This window comes from Struthio camelus, chromosome 26 (genome assembly GCF_040807025.1).
Source record: "Struthio camelus isolate bStrCam1 chromosome 26, bStrCam1.hap1, whole genome shotgun sequence".
NCBI classification, from domain to species: domain Eukaryota; kingdom Metazoa; phylum Chordata; class Aves; order Struthioniformes; family Struthionidae; genus Struthio; species Struthio camelus.
This window is the reverse complement of record NC_090967.1, coordinates 520334-542669: the sequence shown is the minus strand read 5'-3', so window position 1 is coordinate 542669 and position 22336 is coordinate 520334. Positions and strand designations below refer to the sequence as shown.

Genomic DNA, 22336 nt, shown 5'->3' with positions numbered 1-22336 from the left:
ACCACGATACCATGTGCTACTTATGCTTTAAGCATATTCTTTCACATTCAAAAATAGAAGTTTAGATTCCTATTTAAGTATTTCCAAGATATTTTCCAATTTGGAATCCTTTATATTCAGTGTCAACATAACAGTTCAGCACATTTCTTCCACAGTAACTAAACTCTGTTCTACTACAGTTTCTATGACTAAAATCTAGATTACTATCTGAACCAATTCCTGTTTCTGCTTAGGACTTAAAAACAGCATTTCTTACTGAAAAGACTTTTGACTACATCAGAAAGGAGCTAGAAAGGAAAACAAGAAAATGAAGGCTAGTTTTATTAAAAACAAATTTCAAATACAGAACACGCCCCCACTGCATCATCTGAATCTATAAACCAGCACAAAAGTCAATTTCCATTCTGTTGCTAAAAGGTGAGTGGCTTCACTGATGCAAGTTTAAGGACTAAACAATATTTAACAGGTTAAGAAAGCCTGACCAAACAACTCAGGAAAATATTGTGAAATATAACTTCTCCTCCTTTTACAAAATAAATAGAATTTGCCTTGAAACAAAGAAGGCTACAAGCAGTTCAAATGTTTACACTTCTTCAGAAAAAAAAAAAAAAAAACGGGGAGGGGGGGCTCCAAAGCTATAAAGCTGCTTTGACAAAAGTCTGTTCTTTACCCAGGATCAAAGAGAGCTTCCCATGATGGCAATGTCTCAACAATTCTTAAGAAATTTCACCATTTGCATTAAGATTGACAGCTTTAAACCCTGAAAACAAAAGGTTTAATATTGTTAAAAGTTCATTTCATTTAATGAGGCCCTTCCACATATTTATCATTGCTATGTGTTCTCTTTACATTTTCTCCTTCCTCATTTCCAGAGCATACCTCTATTGAGATTTAATCTGAGTTGTTCCAGGGCTCTTTTCAGATGAGCTGCAGCTACATCCAAGCTTGGAAGCAAAAAGGATTTGTAAACTGAGCACAGAAAATACCAGGCTCAAAACTGTGCATGAATATCACAGGGTGATTTCTTGAGGAAGTCTTAGGGAGGGGAGGGGAAGCCTTACCCATTTAACATAAAAATCTGATTTCTTTAAACTTGAAGATAGGTTCCTATTCCAACCACTGATGAACAAAATCTGACTATTCAGGATGGGTTAAACATTAGGTTTGAAAAATTCTTTCCTTCTCACATCTCTTTAGAAAGAAGCTTCTTGCTTCAAATAACTAATTTTTCCATCTCCCTCAAACATTACAATGCGAAACTTCAGCAAGTATTCAGAGTCAACATGATCATAGGTTAAGATGAACTAAATTGATATTCTGCAGAAACACAGTGCTTCTCTGTTGGAAGAGAATGAACGTACTCTAAAAAGACATGGAACAGTAAATCCTGCATTATACACTCACTGCTTTGAAGACACATTCTACAGTAAATTTTTTTTGCAAGTAGGTTTGTCTTCTTAAAAAGGTTACTTGTTTCTTCACAGAATGGTTGAGGTTGGAAGGGACCTCTGGAGATCATCTAGTCCAACTCCTTCGTGGAGGGTCACCTAGAGCAGGTTGCACAGGACCTTATCCAGTTAGGTTTTCAATATCTCCAAGGATGGAGACTCCATAACCTCTCTGGGCAACCTGCTCCAGCATTTGACTGCTGTCACAGTAAAACTTTTTTTCCTATGTTTAAATAGCATTTCCTGTATTCCAGTTTGTGCCCATTGCCTCTTGTCCTGTCACAAAAAGCTCCAAGCCCCTTTGGCTCCAAACCAAGCTGAGAGAGCTCCTTAGAGCTGCTAGAGCTTGTTAGAAGTCAAGGCCTCCTGTAGCGGTCCTTTCCCCATAGTAGCAGGCACCTTCAAGTTCCTCATAGGGTTCTCAGAAGTCATTCAATGATCCCAGAAAGCTGAAGGAGATCTAGAAATAGAATTCTAGAAGTGCTGGGCCAACTGCTGTGTCTGTTTGCTGCACTCTGAACCCACCCACTTAAAAAAAAAAGGAGTCAGATCACCTTTATATTAAGTGCATTCCCATGCTCTTGCTAAACCTCTCTCTCTCTGAGGTAGTTTATATGACCAACCTTTATGATAAACAAAATCAGGAAAACTAGAAGGGTGTTAACTTTCTCAGTATTCTGTCAGTCTGCAAACTGTTTGCACTTTTCATTAACAAGTGTTGCTAGGTACTCTTGAATGTACATCTAAAGAAATTAAGCACAACCAAATGTGATTTTAAAAGCTTTAAAATGTCAGTGGTGATGACGTATTCCAGTTACACAGTTAACAAATAACTGTATAAGCAACTTCAAGGGAATAATTTCAGCAAAAGAGAATACTTAAATACTTTCCACAAAAAAAAGAATACTTAGAGTTCTGTTACTAGAACAAAGGCCACGGCAGCAGCAGAATGAACAGAGATACTGTCATGTGAGCCAGAGAGCCATTTATCACTTTTCAGTGACCTGAGGTATGCAATAAAGTCTTCCTTCTCTAAGTTTAAAAACTTGGAGGGAAACAGAGCCATTCATTTTTTTCAGCTGCAGAATTTCTGTGAAAGGATCTTCCAGAGAAGACCTCATGGAAAGGAAAAGACAGTAAAATGTGATCATACATATTGATACCTGAAGAACTTCAGCTACCTAGAATTTATTTCTTTTTTAAACTGCAAGCAACACTCCACATGCACACTCACAACATGAGGGAATGAGGCATAACAGCAGCATTCATTTGAGATGGGCCCCAGATTTCTGTACAACCACAACAAGTCACCCCAAATATCTACTCTGTTCCATATTTTCCAGCAATGGAGGAGTGATCTCTCTCTTCTGGATACCTACTGATCAAGGTGAATTTTAGTGAGCAAAGGTCAAAACTTACACAAGCAAGTAAAAAATAAGATTAAAAAACCCAATATTCAGACAGCTGAGAGGCAGCCCACTATTTCCTTTCAGTGTCTAAATGGAGATGGCCATATTTTTGCAGCCATCTGCTACAGAAAAAGCCTCCAGCATAATCTGAAGGAGAACATCCTTTCAATGCAAGGAAGAACCTCAATAGAAACAGGTACACTCAGCCAGCTACATAGATAGATCTTCTAGATTAGACCTCTGAATAATTTGGCATGGTTATCACAGGGATACCTTATTCCCTTGTCAAGCAGTATCAGAGATATGAGGAAGGGAACAAGAAACCTCAGAAACTTGGAGATTTCTTAAAAAAGAAGCTGCCATCACATAGAACAGTGTTCTAAATAAATGATACATTATGTTCTTAATAAATTTTACACTCAAGAGAGACTAATTTTCAGTTTCAGCAGCTAGTTCAGAAGGACTAGTACTGAAGTCTGAATACACTCCAATGAATATAAGACTACTAAAGACCACCAGGTTCTCTCAGAAGTATTCCAGGTATAGATTAGAAGCATCCACATCACGGAGGATTGGATATACTGATGCAATGAACCACCTGCACCCACGCTGTGAGAAATTCAGCAAGACTGCAGTTCTGTATCAGAAGATCCTGAAGGAAGAAAGACATCCCAAAAGCTTTTCGGCTGTAAGAGGAGTTGAGCACAGTAGACATGCTGGAAACCTAGATCCCACAATCTTGATGTCCCAACACTGAAGTCAAGCATCCTTGACACACAACATGGTACAGGACATCTTTCTTCTTTTGAGTCTATGATAAGAGACAATAGGTCCAATAAAGGGGACATTTAACACTATAAACATTGCTGGGTAGGAGATCAGCTGAGAGCACAAGTTTGGTATCAGCGTGTCTGTCTGAAGCCAGTGCTAGAGGGCTACGGTCTAATCAGTGCAGATAGGTCAGATAAACCACAGTACTCTTCCTTGCTTTCAGCCTCATGAGCCAGAAGCACAGGAACAGGGATTTCATCGATTGAATTGGCCTGATGGCTACTCACAAGCCTCAGTGATTACCACAGAAGGCCAGGAGATGAAATAGTCTCAGACTTGACAGTGCACCATACTATATTAGGAAATTACCTTCTAAAATTTCCCTCCGGCTCAGAGCCCTAAGATAAGGTTGGTGCTAGTAATAAGGATCTGACAGAAAGAACAAAATATCCAGTATCAGTTTTACAGCCTTCTTCATATGAAAGCTTTAGATGTTCAAGACAGACTTACCATGAATACAAGCACAATGACCCACCGTCCCTGGGAGTACACCAATTCCTAGATGCAACTGAAAGGACTCACCCACCACAACTTAAGCACAGCCATGTCTGAAAATGCTTACGAATGCAATACACGAATTAGAGAATGAAAAGAACAGCACCCTATCTTTTCAGTATGATCAGGAAGAACTGAAATTGCAGCAGGAACACTGTACCCTGTCTAGTGCTCTGCTACTGTGCACAAGCTTCTCTTTATGGATACTGCAAAAATAAAAAAGTTATCCTATATCAAACAATAAAACAAACGCATAATCAAACCTTTATCAACTGCTATAATTCATGATTACAAAGAAAATTCATAGTAAGGAATGCAAGCTGACATTAGTTTGCTGCTGCTTTCATTTTCTTTACTGATTATTAATAGCACAGTAAAGGATACAGAATCTAGCACTATAAAATTCAGAGAAGGTATTTGAAAAAGACAGTCATGGAACATAAAATTGCTCAGTAGTCATGCTATATTCAGAACAAAACCTGACTGCATACACATCTTGATCAAAATGAAATATTTTGCTCCAGAAGGAATTTTAACTTTTAAACAAGCTCTTAAGTGAATGTGATCAGTCTCCAGAAAGCTGAGGTTAATTCAATAAATCATTAATATCTCTGTTCCAGGCAGAAGATACTCTCTGCTCTACATTTTCCATTAATAGAGAATTAAGAAAAATCAGTCATTTTTTCATAAAAAAATAAGAATTATCAAACGATACTGTTCTTTATCTCTACAAATACAGTCAATTAAAGGCAACTCCAAAGACAGGCTACTTTTGTTAACATCACAGTGGCTCCAAGGCTGTCATTAGAGAAGAATTAAATTGATCTAAAAACTTGATTCCAACAAAAGGAGAGGTTTCCTCCCTCCTGCCCAGACCACTCAGTCCTACTATCTCTATGTGCTAATATTACAACTTTTTGACCTCACTGAAAACTATGCCACAGAACTAAATATATATATTTTTTTTCAGTTCTAGTTTCCTGCTAGCCTGTCATGGCTCTCCATGGGGGTCAAACAAACGTAACTGGTGGCATGACAAAAGCAGAACTCTGCAACAAGACTTTTTCAGGGGCAGCCAGGCATTGGATTGGCTTAGAATGGAGCTTTACAGTAAATCTTAATGCAATTATGAAGGAAAAATAGTAAAGTGCTATTTTTAAAAGACTGCTGTAGATGCTGATTCTCAGTTATTGATGCTCCAAAACTACCAGGGAGCACAAAGATGACTGGGAATTGCTACTATTAGTGTTGCAAGTGAATGAAAAGTTAAGCCATTTAACAACATTTTCTACCTCACTAATTCCCAGCTACTTCCATGAAAAGAAAGCGTTTCTACACCACGTTCAAGACTTGTAGACAACACTAACAGGAATTTTACTTCCAACTCTTCAGAGGGTTGTTAAGAAAAACTTGAAGTACAGAGGCACATATTTTGACTTTAAAGTACTCATCTCTGTCAAGTTCTAAGCTGAGTTCAGCAGACTTTACTAGAGTATATGATGCCACAGGGGACAGTGTGTGAAGTACTCTCAGACTTTAGCTGCTGATGTGTCTTACTTCCCATTTAAAACATCTTCACCCCCTCATGCACAGAAGATTTTATGCTTATCTGAAAGTCTAAGGTGTGGATCAGCAGTATCATTTGATGAACGGCTTGCTGTCATTAAAACAGGTGGCCTTACTTACTTGCAAAAGTTGCCTCCAAAGGAAACCTCTACTTCTAAGCATTTCAAACTGTATAACAATATCTCAGCTGAATACTCAGCTATCAAAACACTCAGAAACAAATCAGCATTTTATGGAACTATTTCATCATGATCTTACACACATAGCCCATAAGCACATTTAGTTAGAGGGCTTTTATGTGAAGCTTCAGCAAAAGAACTTTGAAAAGAAAACTAAAGTCATGCAAATCAGAGAAGCCAATCTGGAAGCACACTTTAAAGTTTTTGGTTACTCTGTTCTCACTTCTACTTTCAAACATTAAGTTACAAAAGTTGCTAAGGATAACACACAAAGAATTCTTATATGGTTCATCAAATTTCATGCAGGTTTTTTGCTGTTGTTGTTTTTTTGTTTTTTTTTTTTTTTTAAACAGTCACTAAAGTAGCTTCAGACCTGTTCTTTATGGATTAGATAACGATCCAGATCAGTATTGTTAGATTCTGAAATACAAGATTGAGCATGTGCAGGAGAAGACTCCACAAGGCAACTGTCTGCACACTCAGGACAAACAAGCATGCACAGCTAGTTAGCAGCACAAATACTTTTAGTTACAGGAATAACCATACTGTCCCCCTAAATTAAAGGGTTACTGAATTCTGAACAATAACAAGAAGAAACCATAACTGAAGATTTTAACAATGCAAGGATTAAAGCCCTTTTACAGAGCAGATAACAAGCTCCTACTGCTAAATACATTTAGTTCATGAAACCTGCTGCTCTACTAGCACTTGTTTTCAAGGAAACATTAAATTTCAAACCTAATGAGTTCATTCCTCTCATTTTTAATGCTACTACTAACAAATCTATTTGAAGAACTTACAAGTTAAATTCCTGAAGAGTGATAAGGCCTACAGACACATGCCACACACTTTATTGATCAAAAGACTTTTTTTTGAATATTCAGGCTTATGTAATGTCAAAAAAAGCTCAGGCTGCAGGAAGAAAAGTCAGTTGCGGACCAAATTCAGACTGGTTTAGACATGCATACAGATGTTCAAATTTAGGAACTTATTTATTGTACTACTTAAGCACAGACAAAAGAATCATGAATTCAATCTCAAGTATCCTATCTTCCTGGCACTTGATTTCTAGTCTTAACATTACTCTAGATACATGCATTCTCATCAGTAGTTTGATTACACATACATAAATATTGAATAACTCTACATTAAATTGCATACAATCAAGTGTTTGGTTGAGTAGTCTACCACAAAGTAAAAACTTCTTATATACTAGATTATACCTGCAACTTTGTCCCGAATAAGTTTTGCAGATTCAACTTCGCCAATACTGCTAAATAGACTCCGTAACTCATCTTGCGTCATGTTCTGAGGGAGGTAGTTCACAATTAAATTTGTTCTACCAATATCATCCCTGCAATCTTCAGCCATGTGATCTTCATAACCATTAGACATTTTATATTATATCTGCAAAGAGAAAAATCCCAAATAAGTTCTAGATCTTTATGTTTCAGTAAGCCAAACTTTCTCCACCTGAAATAAGTTTGAATGTTTATTTTAGAAGACTGAGAACAAGGATTTCAACTTTATGTATTTTCCCACTTGTAAAACAAAACATTGTTTGTGAAAATCCCAGAACAATTCACTCTTTCAAGCTAACAAGCATGGTATTTTGCAAAAACATGTAACATTAAAGAGCTCTCAAGTTTTTACATAAATAGGAAAAAAAACAAGACAGATTTTGTACACATTCCTATAAACACCAAAGTATTCACAAGAGCCAAGTAAAAATTCAGGTTTCCAATTTGACAAATGCCAGAAATGAAAATTGCCATCCCAACCTTAATTGCAACCTTCTGCTCAAAACTCTTAAAAGGCAGAAAGAGCAGCAGCCGCCAGATCTACTTGACCCAGTTCAGTACCTCAACTGCAGACCATTTATTTTCTAAACGTTTTCTCCTTTCCACATTGCTTAGTCTGCATCTTAAGGCACTGTTGTTAAATGGTAGTCTTTGAGCGACTACTTAATTGTATAGATGAAACAGATCAAGCTGCAGTGAACATTAACTTTGGTGTTTACTGAGTATTTCTTACAGCTTTTATTTTAGCACCTTTTTAAAATAAAGTCTTGAAAAAACATCCAGAAATTTCATCACATGGAGATATTCTCTGTATCAACCATCAGCAGTGACTGAATCCTGAAGTTTCATATCCACAGAAGACTTACAATTCCATCTCAATCATAACAGACTCAAGCTGCTCTTTCCTCATGGCCTGCCAAAATGGTAGGGATGTTAAAGTGCTTTTACAACTGCTTAGAAACATTCAAAAGCAGCATCCCTAAGCCTTACTGCTGTGGGAGGAATAAGGTCTAGCAGATTCAGGAAGCCCAGACTGGCATTTTCTTTATGGAAACCATCAGGAATCTAATTTGATGTAGTGTATGAGACTCCAGTTCTCAAGCTTTTTGGAGTAGATTTGTTCATCCTCTCACTTAGAGGAGGTTAAACATCTCTAGCTCAAAAATAAGATTCATTAAACAAAGCCACATTAAGACCAGCTGTGAAGTGCATAGAATTAACAGAAAAGCTGCTAAAAACCTGAAGTGAATTCAGGGCCCCCTGATGTTCAGTTCAGAGCTCCTCCTTTTATGGTGTAACCAGTGCAACTCTTGTAGCACAGCTGCTTCCTATTGATGGTCATTTAACAGGTATTTTAATGCCTCTCCTTTTTTACATTCATGTTATGAAAGCTTCCATTTTGCCTCAGGAACCAGCAGGCAGTTTTGACTGCACGCTTGACGTGACTTTGAGGCTCAATCCCACATCTACAAGTAAATCAATATCGTAACTATAAATTCAGACTTCTAATCTAAATAAATTCCCACTCCAACTAATAAACTAGTCACATTCCTCCAGTTTATCAAGTCAGTTCCATCTCCATTAAGGAAACCAAATCAGTCAGCTGCAGAAAAGGTTTCAGTTACTGCATTTTAGACTCACTAACTGTCTAAACATACAGACCATACTCATAAGAAACCCTTTTAATATGGGTACACCCTAAATGTAATTATTTAAAATGGTTCTGATTTTGCAAATGCTATTAGACTTCTATATGAAATTATGCATAAGTAAGTTAAAAAAGCATGGAGATGAATCTATTTTGTTCATAATACTTCCTCTGTGCTTCACTCAAGTCAAAAACTACTTTTCACCTATAAAAATCATTTGATTAAAACAAACATTTGATTTTCTGCATCTACTACAACATCAGTATTTGTGTATGTTACCACAGAATACAAATACTTTGACAGCATACAGACATGTCAACTTACATAGTAACGTTGAAATAATGTTTTGAGTTTCCAATTCAGACTCCACTAGTAAGAGGTTTAAGACCAAAGACTCCAAGTATTTTTAATCCAATTCTGATATATTTTTCCCCCCCTTTTCATTTTTAAAGCTAATCCCTGAGAGAATCCAATTCTTTTTATAATCCAAAGTGGTCACTCCAGGAACAACATCCAGGAGTATGCAGAGAAGTTTGGCTGCATATAGTTAAATTAACAGCACTTGCTAAATTCCATTTACCAGTCTGTAAATTCATATCCTCATATTTCCAGAATAAAAGTAAATGAAGGCCTCACCTGATGCAAGAGATCCAAATGTTAAGTATACTGATCCATTACTACCCAAAAAAATATTAAATACAATCAGTCTAATGACAAATCCAAGCACAGGAAACAGCAGCAGGCTTACAACTGTTTAACACAGTCCCAAGACTAGTGTAAACCTGTCAAGTTCAACATAAAATCTGATTCTGGTTGAGCCTCTCAAAGCCACCGCAGAAGCATTAATTACCATAGGGCCAAAGATGACATTTTGTATTTACTTTAATAGAATTCCAATATACTCACTTGTCCAAAAGAATAAGGTAAGATGCTATAATTAAGGAACTATTATTAACATTCCTCTAGTTTTAGTTTGCTTGAGAACTCAGCTGACAAGATTAACACTGTGATAGTGATACCTATGTTAGATAACCTCTCCTGACGGTCTAATCAACCCCAGTTGAATTAGGACAGTTACTGCTTCTCAGCTTCCGTTAAAACATGACATCAGAAGAAGTGTTCAGCATATGCAGAAGCTTCTAGCTCGTTTCAATGCAGAATGAGCCAGCAAGCCTTACAGTACCATTCGTGGTTAATAGTAGTTACATTTGACAATTTAGTTTTGCACTAAGATGGGCCAGAAGCATGCACACTATCCAGGTGTGCTTCTTAAATAAGGTGATTTTGAGTTACAACCAGTAACACCACAAGAGCTGTATATAGCACCAGCTTGCAGATTTTCATGAAACTACAGCCTCTGCTGCCCCCTACGCTACGGGCCTGAGCAGCAACGGTACACTGCTTTCTTTAAGGATTAGGACCTGTTAGAGGATAAACTTCTGCCAGAGATTGCACCACTACTGACACCTAGAAGCTGAATAACAGAAAGTCAGAAAAAGCAACTAGAAATCCTAACTCTGAAAAGGGAATGCTGCCTTCAGTTTGGATGCCAACTTTTAGTTTCACCTTTAACACTTTTGTTTTGTGAGTGTCAAATATATTTTATTTGAGGAAATATCAGAGTACACCATTTCAGAATAAAGCAGTACTAGACTTATTTCGTTTGAGGTTTAGTACAGTACAGACTTAAACTAAATCTATTATTTTTGGATTCGAGTTTGAATCAAACTAACAGCTGGCAGCTTGAGGAAGGAGAGGTCTTGCTCCCCCCACCCATTGCTGACTAGCCTTGTACACCCCATTTCTGTATTCCAAGGGTCAACATAAGCAATCTCCCATGCCTTTCTGCCCACAGGATAACCAATTTGAACCATGAAAGAGGTGGACAAACTACACTAGGATGGAAGCATTTTTTGCTGTGTCAGCAGCTTTAATCTGCTTCCCTTGCAGCAAGATAAGTACCAGAGCTAATGCCAGAGAGGAGAGGAGAGGAGGAGAAACTGCAAAGCTAGGAGCAGAGGAAGACTCCTCCATTTTGCTATTTTCCACCTGCCAATTTGACTCACCTGTATTGTGAAGCTACACCATTAATTAGAGGTTCCCTTCCAGCTCTGTCAGAACTGTCTGAGCACATGCTCCAAAAAAAAAAAAAAAAACCCAAACAAAAAACCCCCAAAAAACAAACAAACCCAATCACCTAGTCTGTTAAATGACACTCAAACAGCAGAGCCTTCTTTGCTCAACATATCTGAGCTATAAAACAATTTAAGTTCTCAAAAATGATTTAATGGAAAGCAACTTTGCTTGCCTTTATTCTGTGCAAAATTCAAGCCCTATTTGTGCAATACACCAATAGGCTGATGAGTCTGAAAATTATACAATACAGTTAGAATATTTAGTAAGCAATATAGTACAGTTAGAAAAAAAAAAACAATGCTTCTTCCTTTGCTTACTAAATATTCTAACTCTTCACAATGAAGGTTCAAATTTCTCTCACGCTCAACCAAGTTTGCCCAAGATACAACACAAATCCTTGCTGATGCCAAGATTCTTCTCTTGCCAAGTTTAAAGTTGCTATACATACTAATCTCTTCCAAAAACAAAGAATTCCAAATCTATTTTCATTATCTTCCAAATACAAGGTATCCACAACAGCTGCCTGAAAGAGGAGGCACCACAGATGGATACCAAGCATAGAGAATTCCAAGGCACACTATAATGGCAAGATACCAGACTTACATCTGGCATTAAGCAAAACTGACAGGAGTTTGGCAAGCAGCTATCAACTTTAAATCATTTTACCACAGTTTCTAATCTCAACCGTCTGTAATAATTACCATCTATATTTCCCTGTGATAAACAAGGAGTGCCTAAGGCATTGTTGATTCAGAAGCAATTAGAACTGTGAAGGAAGTCTTCCATCTGCTTTTCTTCAGACATTAGAAAAAAATTACAGGAAGCCCTTCCATAAAGGCCCACAAAAAACGTTTGTCAGGATACCAGTAACAAAGCATGGGGGAAATGATAAAGGAGTAGTAGAACAGAGGTAAAGGAGCAGAGTACTGAAAGCGAAGATGCTCCTTGCCTCCTATCTTTCACCAAACATTTACAGAAGCTACTACAAGATGAATACATATTTTTCTGGCCATCCTGGAAGTTAGTGGGACACCACTTCCTCCACTGGTGGTTAACAGACCTTGTGCCAGTGAGAATAAAAACAGCTCCTAAAGAACTGCTATCATTGATATACTAAAAAGAATTCCCCAAAAGAAAAAGGGAGTATCAAATGGTCAGTATGGCTAAGATCAGCAAAATTACATTAGAAATCTTTAATTCTGCTCCCACTGAAATACGTCAAGGGATTAAATACAGGGAACCTCCTGATCTTTCTCAACCTGTCAAAGAAGGAATAATCAAACATCAACAGATATACCAAAGAGATCAGAATTCAGGCCTTGAAACTAATTTCTACCTGTAACTTCATTAAATGATACCTGTCAATCCACTTTCACATAAATCAGAAGTATGAATGCACTTACATACTCTGTGGAAGGACAAGGAAGGAAAGAAGGTTTAACAGCTCCATTTGGAAAGACTACTTGTAATGAGGCTGGCTAAGTACTTCGTAACCTTCCCAAAAACACCTTCTGTTCCAGGTCCTGAAAAAAAGGAAATCTTAACAACTAACTTCTATTGTCGTAATGTTCATAAAATGAGAATTTATCTAAACAAAAAAACAACAACACTCCTCTCTAGAAATTTGTTTTAAAGGGCAGCTTTCTTTTTCTTCCTTATGCAAGATGCCCACAAACTTAAGAGGCCAAGAATGCACAGAGCAGCCAACAGGAACCATGTATCGCATTATTTTGGAGGTCCTCAAACTCGCATAGCCCAGCACTTTATTACCTGCTATAAAGACTGCCCATTCAACAATAGCAGGGTCTGCATTCTCAGGGACTGGATTTAAAAGCTCCCCTGTATTTCTTAGGGAACACTGTATTTACCATGAAGATCATCTCTCAAAGCTTCACAAAATCCTTAGTCCAGAAGGCTTAAAAGGACACAAACAGTTCTTGCAACAGACCAATAACTGCTACTTCCAACAAAACTCAGAATCTCCATCTAGGATTCTAGGATATAATACCATTAATGTCTTTCACTGTGAGAGGTTTTCTTCTTCCTACAAGAACCTGAGGCAATAACCTAAAATAGGAACATCCTCAAGAAAGATAACTGCCTGCCTTCAAGACCAGGACTTTCCCTATAGTTCCCCAAAGGTATTCGACCACTACTGGGATAACACAAATTGGAATGCAGACACCTGAACAGATTATAGATGAAAATACAAGTACTTCAGCTACTGCAGAACCTAAGAGGACATGAAATTCTCTCAAGAGTCATGAGTTCAGTGTTCCTTCATGCCAGCAGTTATCAGCTTCATTAAAACCCAGGCAGCAGCTCTTAATCACTCCAGCGACTGGCCTATCCTCATTCATACAATATAGTTAGACAACTATATCGACGTATACAACAATATAGACAACTAAGCCTTGGAGGAAGGCTACATAGCACTGCAGTTCCACAGGTAAACACTAACACTGGCTGTGCTGAACACAAGAAGGTCAGAGCTACCTTCATCAACTGATGAAGTTGGCTGTTAGATTTAACACTTCTGAGTGAAAAAGTATCCTGCATTGCAACAAATGATGTTGACAGAGTTCTGCTGGTGAGCCGTCTTGACCAACTCATACTTCAGTTTCAAGGGTTTATTCTTAAATGCACTGTCTGATCTCAAGGATCTTCCTGAGGTGCTTCAAGGAGAACTTCAGGGCTCTACAAAGAGACCTCCTCTTGTTTCTTCAAAGCATGGATGATATTTGTTGACATGCCTACCCACAAGTCATGGTTGACTCAGAAGCAAACAACAAACTTGGCTATCTGTCTTGGACACTGTTCTACCACTCAAGTTTTGAAGCTGCTGAGCAGTCTTCCTTGGAGATCATACCTGAAATAGAACAAAAAGGACACTACTACATTAAGGGAAGTGCCAAACCAATCCACACAGATGCCAGAGGCAGAGCTGCTGAGATGTCCAGGTTTGAACATACGCCAAAAACAATGCCACACGCACACAAAAAAAGACATTCTAAAAGAAATAAAAAGCCTCAAGTACAGTAACTTCAGCTGAAGCTCTTCCTTCCTAAAGGGCCTTCAGAAAGCCTCTACTCATTTTAACTGTTCCAAGAGACTGTTTGCAAGAGCAAACCAACAGGTTTTAGCATGGCCAGACTGTTTCACAGCCAGCTGTCAGGACAGGACTGAGAAGCAAGAATTTATCAAGGCAAAGAGACAGACTGGAGGGAAAAAAACATGCTGCCTCCTTAGAAATCACTGTAAGGAATAGAATAATTTTCACCTCAGAAGCCGCAGCAGTAAAATACAGCTTCATTAGGCCTACATATCTCCCTGAAAAGAAATAAGTCTTCCAGGGCTCCACAGCCTGAACACTTCTCGTCTAACTTCTTGATCTAGATCCTTCTCCTTTGCACATGGAGAGGGGGCCACAAACTTCAAAATCTCAATTTGGATCTCAGTTACAGGCTTCAGCCTTATCAGATTATTTCAATGTGTACATGACAAAAGTATAGCATCAGGCTTAAGTTTTCCATATGAATAGAAGTAATTTAGAGATGAGGTACTGTGCCCGAGAGATGCCTGCTTTTTGGTAACAGCAAAGTCCATGACCACTAAGGAAGAATCTGGATCTCACAGTCTTGCTTGTAATGCTTAGGCCGATTAGCAGCTATAACATTTAATGAGTACAAATCATACGTTTCCTTGGGACAGTCATTTTCCTGAGTTTTCAATCATGACGCTTGCATACACATGAGAAGTTAAAAGCAAGAGAGGCATCGTAGGGTCCTTTCCCTAAGTTACGCTGCTACCCTATTCTCCTTTTATTCTCCTTACATCATAAAGATCAGCCTGCTGACATATTTTAAAAAGGTAGCCTTCGCATAAGTTTGGCATTTGAGCTAGCCAGAATGGTTTTTGTATACTAAAATTCCTAGTATTGAGCCACAGTTGCTTACATTAATTCGCATGTATATGTTACATTCCTTTTATACTAATGTTTAAGTTCTGTTTGTGAATCAAGGCAACTGAATAGATTGAAGGACTGCCAAGTGGAAACAAAATTTGAGTTAGTGGATCTCATCCTTTTATCAGTTCTGTGCTCCTTTTCTGCTCCTGGGATAAAGACATTTCTCTTTTTCCCCTTAGGCTGACTAAGTTTAAGGTCTCAAGAGTTTTCTCAGTTCAGGGAGGGAAGAAAGAGTGCTCCATAACCTTAGAAAAGGCTGCTACTAAAATCATTTCATGTCATTTCAACAAACTTTATTTCTATATGCTAAATGCACAATTTCTACTACAACAGATTTTAAGTTTTTAATATATATAACTTTGAAAACAAATATTAAATGTATTAGTTATCTGATAAATCATAACTGTCACCACTTGATTTTTAACAATGTTGTTTTACATATCTTTAATGATCAGGTTGTTTAAAAAAAGTTTTAAACACTTCTCTTCGGTTTTTTTAGTCACGTCCAGAAACTGACAACATCAAGGTAAGTGTTTTTGGCAATGCTTATACTGCTGTTCAGAGATATAAGCATTCAAGGCCAAAAAATAAAATGCAGCTTGGAAAGCCAGAACCATTTTCTGAGGAACGACCTCATTTTACCATCAGTCTGATGAACTAGGCTCAATTCACAGGAATAAAAATTAACCAAATTTAGGGTGCTGCCAGAAAACAGGTAAGAACTGGCCATAATTGTCATCCACCTCTGCTTCAACGTGAAGGGAAGACTCAGGGCCTCCCAAATCATCTCTGCTTGATGTCTATAAACAAGGGCCAACTTGAAATTACGCAACTAAGATACTAAACAAACTGCAGCTAGATCTCAGATTTCCCCATCTTTCAAGGTTAATAGTTAGACATGAGAGAGTAGGCTATAAAACTGTGCTCAGAGCTTCACTTCAATACTTTCCACAGTTGTTCTGTCACCGGGTCAAAGATTCTGATTGTTAACATAATGGAGTTCTTGAGCAGAAAAGATAGAGCTGGACAACTATTTCTGGCTGAGACTACCTTCTGTACCAGTATTTTATAAAGGACAGGTTTACTACAAACTGACATCAATAAAAGAAATCAACCACTTTCCTTGTTCTAGACAGCATCAGACTGTTTGACCAGTCACTGCCTCTGGCTAATTTTTTTTGGCCTCAAAAAAAAAAAATCTGGAGACCAAGAACTGTGCTGGAAAGAAAACACTCAAGGAAAGAATGCCTCTCCTATGCACATATTTCCAGAAGATGAGAAGAGAGCACAAGAACAATGGTTTCCAGACACATTCTGACACCCCCCACTACGATTCAATTCATCCTTGGATTAGCAGCTGGTACTTCCACTTTGCTGGAACAGGAAGGCAAGAGAAGTAATGGAAGCAGACAGTATCAAACAGGTAGCACCAGCAGAACACAAATAGCTGGAAATCCATCTCTGAAGGCTTGACGAGGGGCCAACACTTGCTACTGCTCTCCTACAAGGAGGCCAAGGAAGCACTGGGTAAGAGGGAAGTTATTATTTATTTTCACTATGTCACTGCTACTAGCAATATGAGTAAAAAAAATGCACGCATGTGCACACACAAGAAAAGCAATCCTCTGTCTTCTCAGCATAGCTTATTTCTACCCTATCCCCCTCCTCAAAAAAGAAAAACAAGAACAAAAGAAGCTTAAAAATATATTTTTGCATACATCACCTACATATAATGAGGTTGTATAATCAAATGTATCATTTAAGCCAGCAGTTTGAAGCTTGCAGGTACCTAGATCAGAGAATTGCAGTTCAATCAGGAAAAATGCCCTGACCAATTTTTAGTAGAAAGCAAAATTTAACACCTCTCTTATGCTGGGACCATGTCATAGCTTCCAAATGCTTAAATTAGAGGGAAGCTAATTTCCTTGCTTTTTCTATAGAGCTAAGAGATAGCTGTGGGTTTTTTTGTTTTTTTTGTTTTTTTGTTTTTTTGCATTTCCAAATATCTTTAAGTGTGCAAGTACAGCAAGCTTGAGGTTTTTTTTAACTAGCAAACAGTCTGTCATCTTTACAAGTAGCTTATCCACAAGACACACACTCCATGCAATATCTAATAACATTTTACTGTAATCAATTCACAGAGGCCTTGTGACAAACAAGCAACAAACATTAAAGAGACCAACCCTTCAGGAACAAAGCAGGCTCATGTAAGGGCTTAAAGAAACAGATTTTAAAAGAAAAATCAACATGTCACTGGCAGGTCAAGAGATTTTTTTCAGGAGAAAATAAGTAACAGAATATGCAAGAAATAGCAAGTAGAAAATAGAGTGCTTGAACTAGGAGCTTAGGTCACAGCTCATGGTAAGCTGACATCAACAACTAGCCAAATTCAACAAAAGCGATCAAGTTAAGAAAGATGTTATATACAATATTGGTATTTCCACTTAGACTGTTCTTAATACTACTACTATTGCTCCCACAAACCTGGCACTGCATGAGACATCCCACATGGGAAAGCAGTATAACCACATTTATCCCACTCATATCAGGGCTAAATAACTAAAGTCAAGAATTCACTATACAATATACTTAACCACAACACCAGCTTAAGATGTCCCTGTTCTCATTCCAACCAAATTGAGTGGATAGCATACTGCAGGGGCAGGTAATAGGAGTTCTTTAAGTCAGAACTGCTGAACACTTTTAAACATGAAGCCACACAACTCATTTGCAGCATCACACAAGCACTTATACTGCTTCAAAACCAAATCTAGCATGGCCATAGAGTAACGCAGCATGCTGCACAGACTCAGAAGGCTCAGGGAATTAGGCTTTACTATCACATGGTACAGACACCCCTCCCCCCCACACCCAAGAGTCACTGGAAGTCCAAGAGTTGATGAAAACGTCTCATATAGGCTTGATAAAGCATACAGAATATAGACATTACCCCATTTTTAAAGAGAGGGGCATGGGTCTGCAAGAACTCTGTTCACATACATCTAGAAAGGAAAGTAGTTCAAACATGAGTAGTGGGGGACAGCAGACTGCTAAAGAGGCAGGAGTTGTAAAACATGAGCTATCAACATCCACGTTCATGGCATAAAATGAAAGAGAAAAAGGAGGAGAAATACAGAGATCAAGAGAAGTGCTCAATTATGTCAGTAGCCAGTTACATTAATAAGAAGTACTAGTAAGAGGTATTAATAAATTAATCTCTATCCTTCTTAGTTGTTCCCTCCCTTATTTTCCCACAGGCATCTCAATATGTGGATCACAGGATCCAAGCTATAAGCCCTTCATGGAATTAAACGTTTCCCTTCTCAGCAAACTTCAGATATAGGCCTCTGCCTTTATAGATAAGGCTACTCCACTGCCCAACATTACAGAATATGGTCATCAGCATACTCACCTCTGTACAAATTATTCCACCACAGCTCAGTGGTCCTTTCTCCAGGCTACCTCTGCACACACTCTTTTCACACACATCCTCCCACTGAATGCTGCCCTAACGCATTCTTGCCTCTTTCAATCGCCAAGTAGAGTAAGTGCTCTACTTTGAAAAACCTCTCACCAGCACTAACAATAGTGGGATACTACTTTAGTTGTGACTTCTTCTGGCCAAAGGCAGTTAACATAGCATTTCCTAACCTTGTTCTTAGCAGGCCAAAATTAGCGTTGATGTTAGTAAGTGCTGTCCACATTAGGAAGCCCACCCTCAGATACTGCCAATCAATAAAAATGCACCAGTCTTATCGAAGGTGGGAGATTTAAAATATCTACTGCAGACACACACAAAATAAATATAAAGGACAACAAGCATTAACCGGAAGAACAACTCCTCCAAGACAAGGTATAGACCCAGGCAGTGCATCTCCCACCTAGGGCCGGCTCCCTCAACAGTAGCCCCAGGCTTCGAGACCCACGGCCTCACCGCCCGCGAACACAGAGGCCTCAGGCCCCTCAGCCACCAGCCGGGGCCCATTCACCCCACACAGGCCCTCACCGCCCCACAGGCCCGGCCCCGCCGCCCCCAGGCCGCAGCCCCGGCTCGCTCGCCCGCCCCGGGCCCGCGCTCCCCCTGCGGCTGGCCCCTCCCACCCGCAGGCCCCGGCTCTCCCCCCGCAGGCCCAAGCCCAGGCCCAGGGCCAGGCCTTGGCCTCACTGGCGCGGCCCGCGAGGTCCGTTCCGGTCCGCTCCTGCCCCCACCGGCCCCGCGGCAGCCGCGTAGGGCTTCCCAGCCGCCCCCAGGCGGCCCGAGCCGGCCAGGCCTCACCTGTCGGCGGCTCGGCAGGGCCTGAGCAGCGGGAGGCTAACGGCTCCGCAGCGCGCACAACAAGCCGCTCGCAGCGCCGCTGGGCACGCCCACGCCCCGCCCGCCGAGCTCCATTGGCTGCGGCGCGCACGTGTCTGGCGCCCCGTTGGCCCGAAGGCCCGTCGGTCAAGCGCGGGCCGGGGAGGAGGAGCGCCGGGTGGGGGAGGGGCGCCGCCGGTCTGGCGCGGGGAGTCGGGCTCTGCGCGCCGCCGCGGGCCCGCCTGAGGCGAGGCGGGAGCCTGCGGCGGCGGCGGCGGCGCGCAGGGCCCGAGCCGGCCCGGCCGCAGGGGCAGGCGTGGGTGGAGGCGAGAGGGGGAGCTCCTGGCCGCGGGGGGCGGCGGGTGCCGGCGGCGTGGCTGGAGGGAGCCCCCACAGGGACGGCTCAGGGCTTCAGGCAGGGCCTGCCCGGAGCCTGCCGAGCTGGTGCTCCCCCAGCCTCGGCCTGCTCAGCTGGGCCTTGCTGAGGTGACTGCCAGGAGCTAGGGGAATGCGGGTCTTGCCTCCATTGATCCCCTTGTGCAAATCCTTCCACGCTGTGCTCCCACAGGGAGAAATACGAGTTTCTCCTTGTAGGAGAAGTTAGACTAGACTGGAGCAGCTAGCAAAAGCAGGACAGCCCCAGGCTCTGGGGTGTCTGCGGTCAGTGACTCCCCACTGGCTGGCCACCTCTCTCCGTGGATGTAGACACGGTGCCAGCTGCAGCAAAGAGAAACGGGAGCCTTGCTGAGCAATAGTGCAGAGGAATGCTTATGACTCTTGGTTAAGAGATTAAATTGTTCCTACGCAAATGAAATGCTAGAAATGCTCTATAGCGCAAGCTCTGGTGGTCAGCTCTTTTCTATGCTCTAGGAAGTTCTGCAATGATCTTAACTCTTCTCATCCCTCCATCCAGACCCAGCACATTTTTCGTAGTCAAGGGCATACCTATGCAAGGTATGGATACCTTGCATCCATACCTAATTCCACTGCACAGGCAGAGTCCTTGAATGTAAAATTCCACTGTTCTGCAGGAAACAAGTGTCTTTTTGTCATTAACATAGTACTGTGCAATAACACCCTTGGTACAAAACAGTTTGTTTTGTGCCTGACTCACTTGTGAATTTGCAAGACTTTGTAAATTCTGTATAACCTGACAAGATCTAAATTTGGGACTCAACTTTGAACAAATATTCCAAAAAGTAACACCAGGGTATTGCTGCACTAAAATGTGTAATGTTATTTTATCAAAGATAACTCATGAATTGGAGTTGTACTTAGCTGAGTAACATGACTCTAAAATCAAATTAATATACCTTTTTCTGGACTAGAAATAGTGAGATACAGTCTGAAGGATGGACGCTTGAGATACAATGGCAAAACCATATAGGGTATGTGTCCTTTGCCATTTCATTGCATGTATACATATGGAAATACTGTGTACCTAGTAATAATTACCCTGGAACACATGGAAAATCACACGCTCAGAATGTAAATATCTTTCCTCTACCTACCTTGACTTGGAACAGATGCCAATTTTGCCTCTGGCAAAGGCCTTGCATAGTAAATTCCCAGCATTGTTGCACTGATGGTATCTGGTTTTCTGTCCAGAAATCCGTTTCAGAAACCCTATCATGTGGTCCTGTTATAGGGCTGTTATATATGGGATGCTAATCTTCCATACAGGATGCCCAGGAACAAGCCAGTTTCTGCAATAGTATGGAGGACATGGTATCAAAGAGGAGGTGATGGGAACCATCATTAAATCAAGAGTCCATTGAAGAGGTTAACCATTAAGAGAAACGCTGGAGAGAGTTATTATTCATTTTCTTTTGTCTTTACCATAGCTTTCAGTGCCAGATGGGGAATCCTTATATGTAAATTCCAAGCCTGACAGGCCTGGAAATAACCTTCAAGGCCCCGTAAAATATTAAAGATGTTTGTGCATCTGTCATTTGCTCATGATGCTATGCATGCCAGCCACAATATCTCAATTTTGTCATTCACATCAATGGCAGCTTTCTGTTACTGTGTATCTTGCATTTTTCTTGTATCATTCAGTTTTTAATTAAGTGGCCCTGTTCTTAGGCCTAAGATAGGTCTCAGATTTCTAACTGAGGCTGTAGGCATGAAACTGCTGCACTGAGCTTTGATACTTTTATTCACAGCAGCACATATTCAATATAATTATTTCATTTATCATCATGAGCATTGTGTTATGGAAAACCATGATGACAATTGGGTGGTATTATCCTACTAACCTGTATGTCATTTTTTAAAGGAATGATCTCATTTTGCTGAAATGTATTCAATTTCTGTTGCCATGTTTCAGTTCATTGCGAAAATACATTGGTTTTCAAGTTTCACGATAACATAGAATTTCTTAAAATGTAAAGCGAGTTGTCCTGGTGAAGTCATTTTACGATGACGCAATGCAATGTCATCTGGCTCTTCACAGTATGTTCAGTCAGGCTAGTCGTTGATTTACATTGAAACATGAAAACCGAGTGCCAACCGAGTTATATTTGGTGATCCTGCAAGAGGTTTGTCGACTCGGTTCTTGCATATGGCAGGAAAATGAACAATGTGAAGTGAAGCACTGAAGTGACTGCCGCAAGGACAAACAGTTACAAACCGCCATGAGCAAATATCAGCTAGAAACTGCAGGTTACAAAAGGAGAAAGAGTGTTGCGGAGCCTTCTAAGAAACGTAACAGGGACAAAATGCCTCATTAGTTTTAAGATGGAGTTTAGTAGAGAATGTAAGAGCACTTTACCAGTAGGATCAGCAGTCCACCGGAAAGCAGGTCTGCTTGCTTTAGTCAAGTCACACTAACTACACAAAGCAGGCGTGTGAGCAGCCACAGCCCTTGTGGTTCGCTCTTCCGGCAGTGACTCATTTAAGAAGTTCGGCAGTGACTCATTTAAGGACTTCATGACCTGGATGGTGGCTCCAGACCGTTTTTTTGGAAGGCTCTGACAGACTTCTCCACAGATTCTTTTTATCCTGCCCTTTTAAGTAGCTTTCTTATTTTTATATCATTTTTGTCATTATGATAAAACGC

General features: G+C 40.2%; 1 protein-coding gene across 10 annotated transcripts in view; it reads right to left on the bottom strand.

Annotated features, from left to right (window-relative positions):
* Nucleotides 1–22336, bottom strand: part of ELAVL1 (ELAV like RNA binding protein 1) — a 56745-nt gene that overhangs the window by 33375 nt on the left and 1034 nt on the right. For 2 of the 10 annotated variants that reach the window (XM_068920107.1, XM_068920104.1), the window contains exons 2-3: nt 20787–20981; nt 7152–7335 (exon numbers count right to left, since the gene is read on the bottom strand). In XM_068920107.1, coding sequence (XP_068776208.1) covers nt 7152–7323 — 172 coding nt within the window. In that variant the 5' untranslated portion in view covers nt 7324–7335; nt 20787–20981. Of the gene's footprint in view, nt 1–7151; nt 7336–7979; nt 8138–13510; nt 13884–19257; nt 19431–20786; nt 20982–22048; nt 22170–22336 lie in introns of those variants that run through there. The other 8 variants (XM_068920103.1, XM_068920109.1, XM_068920106.1 and 5 more) reach the window with 8 other exon arrangements.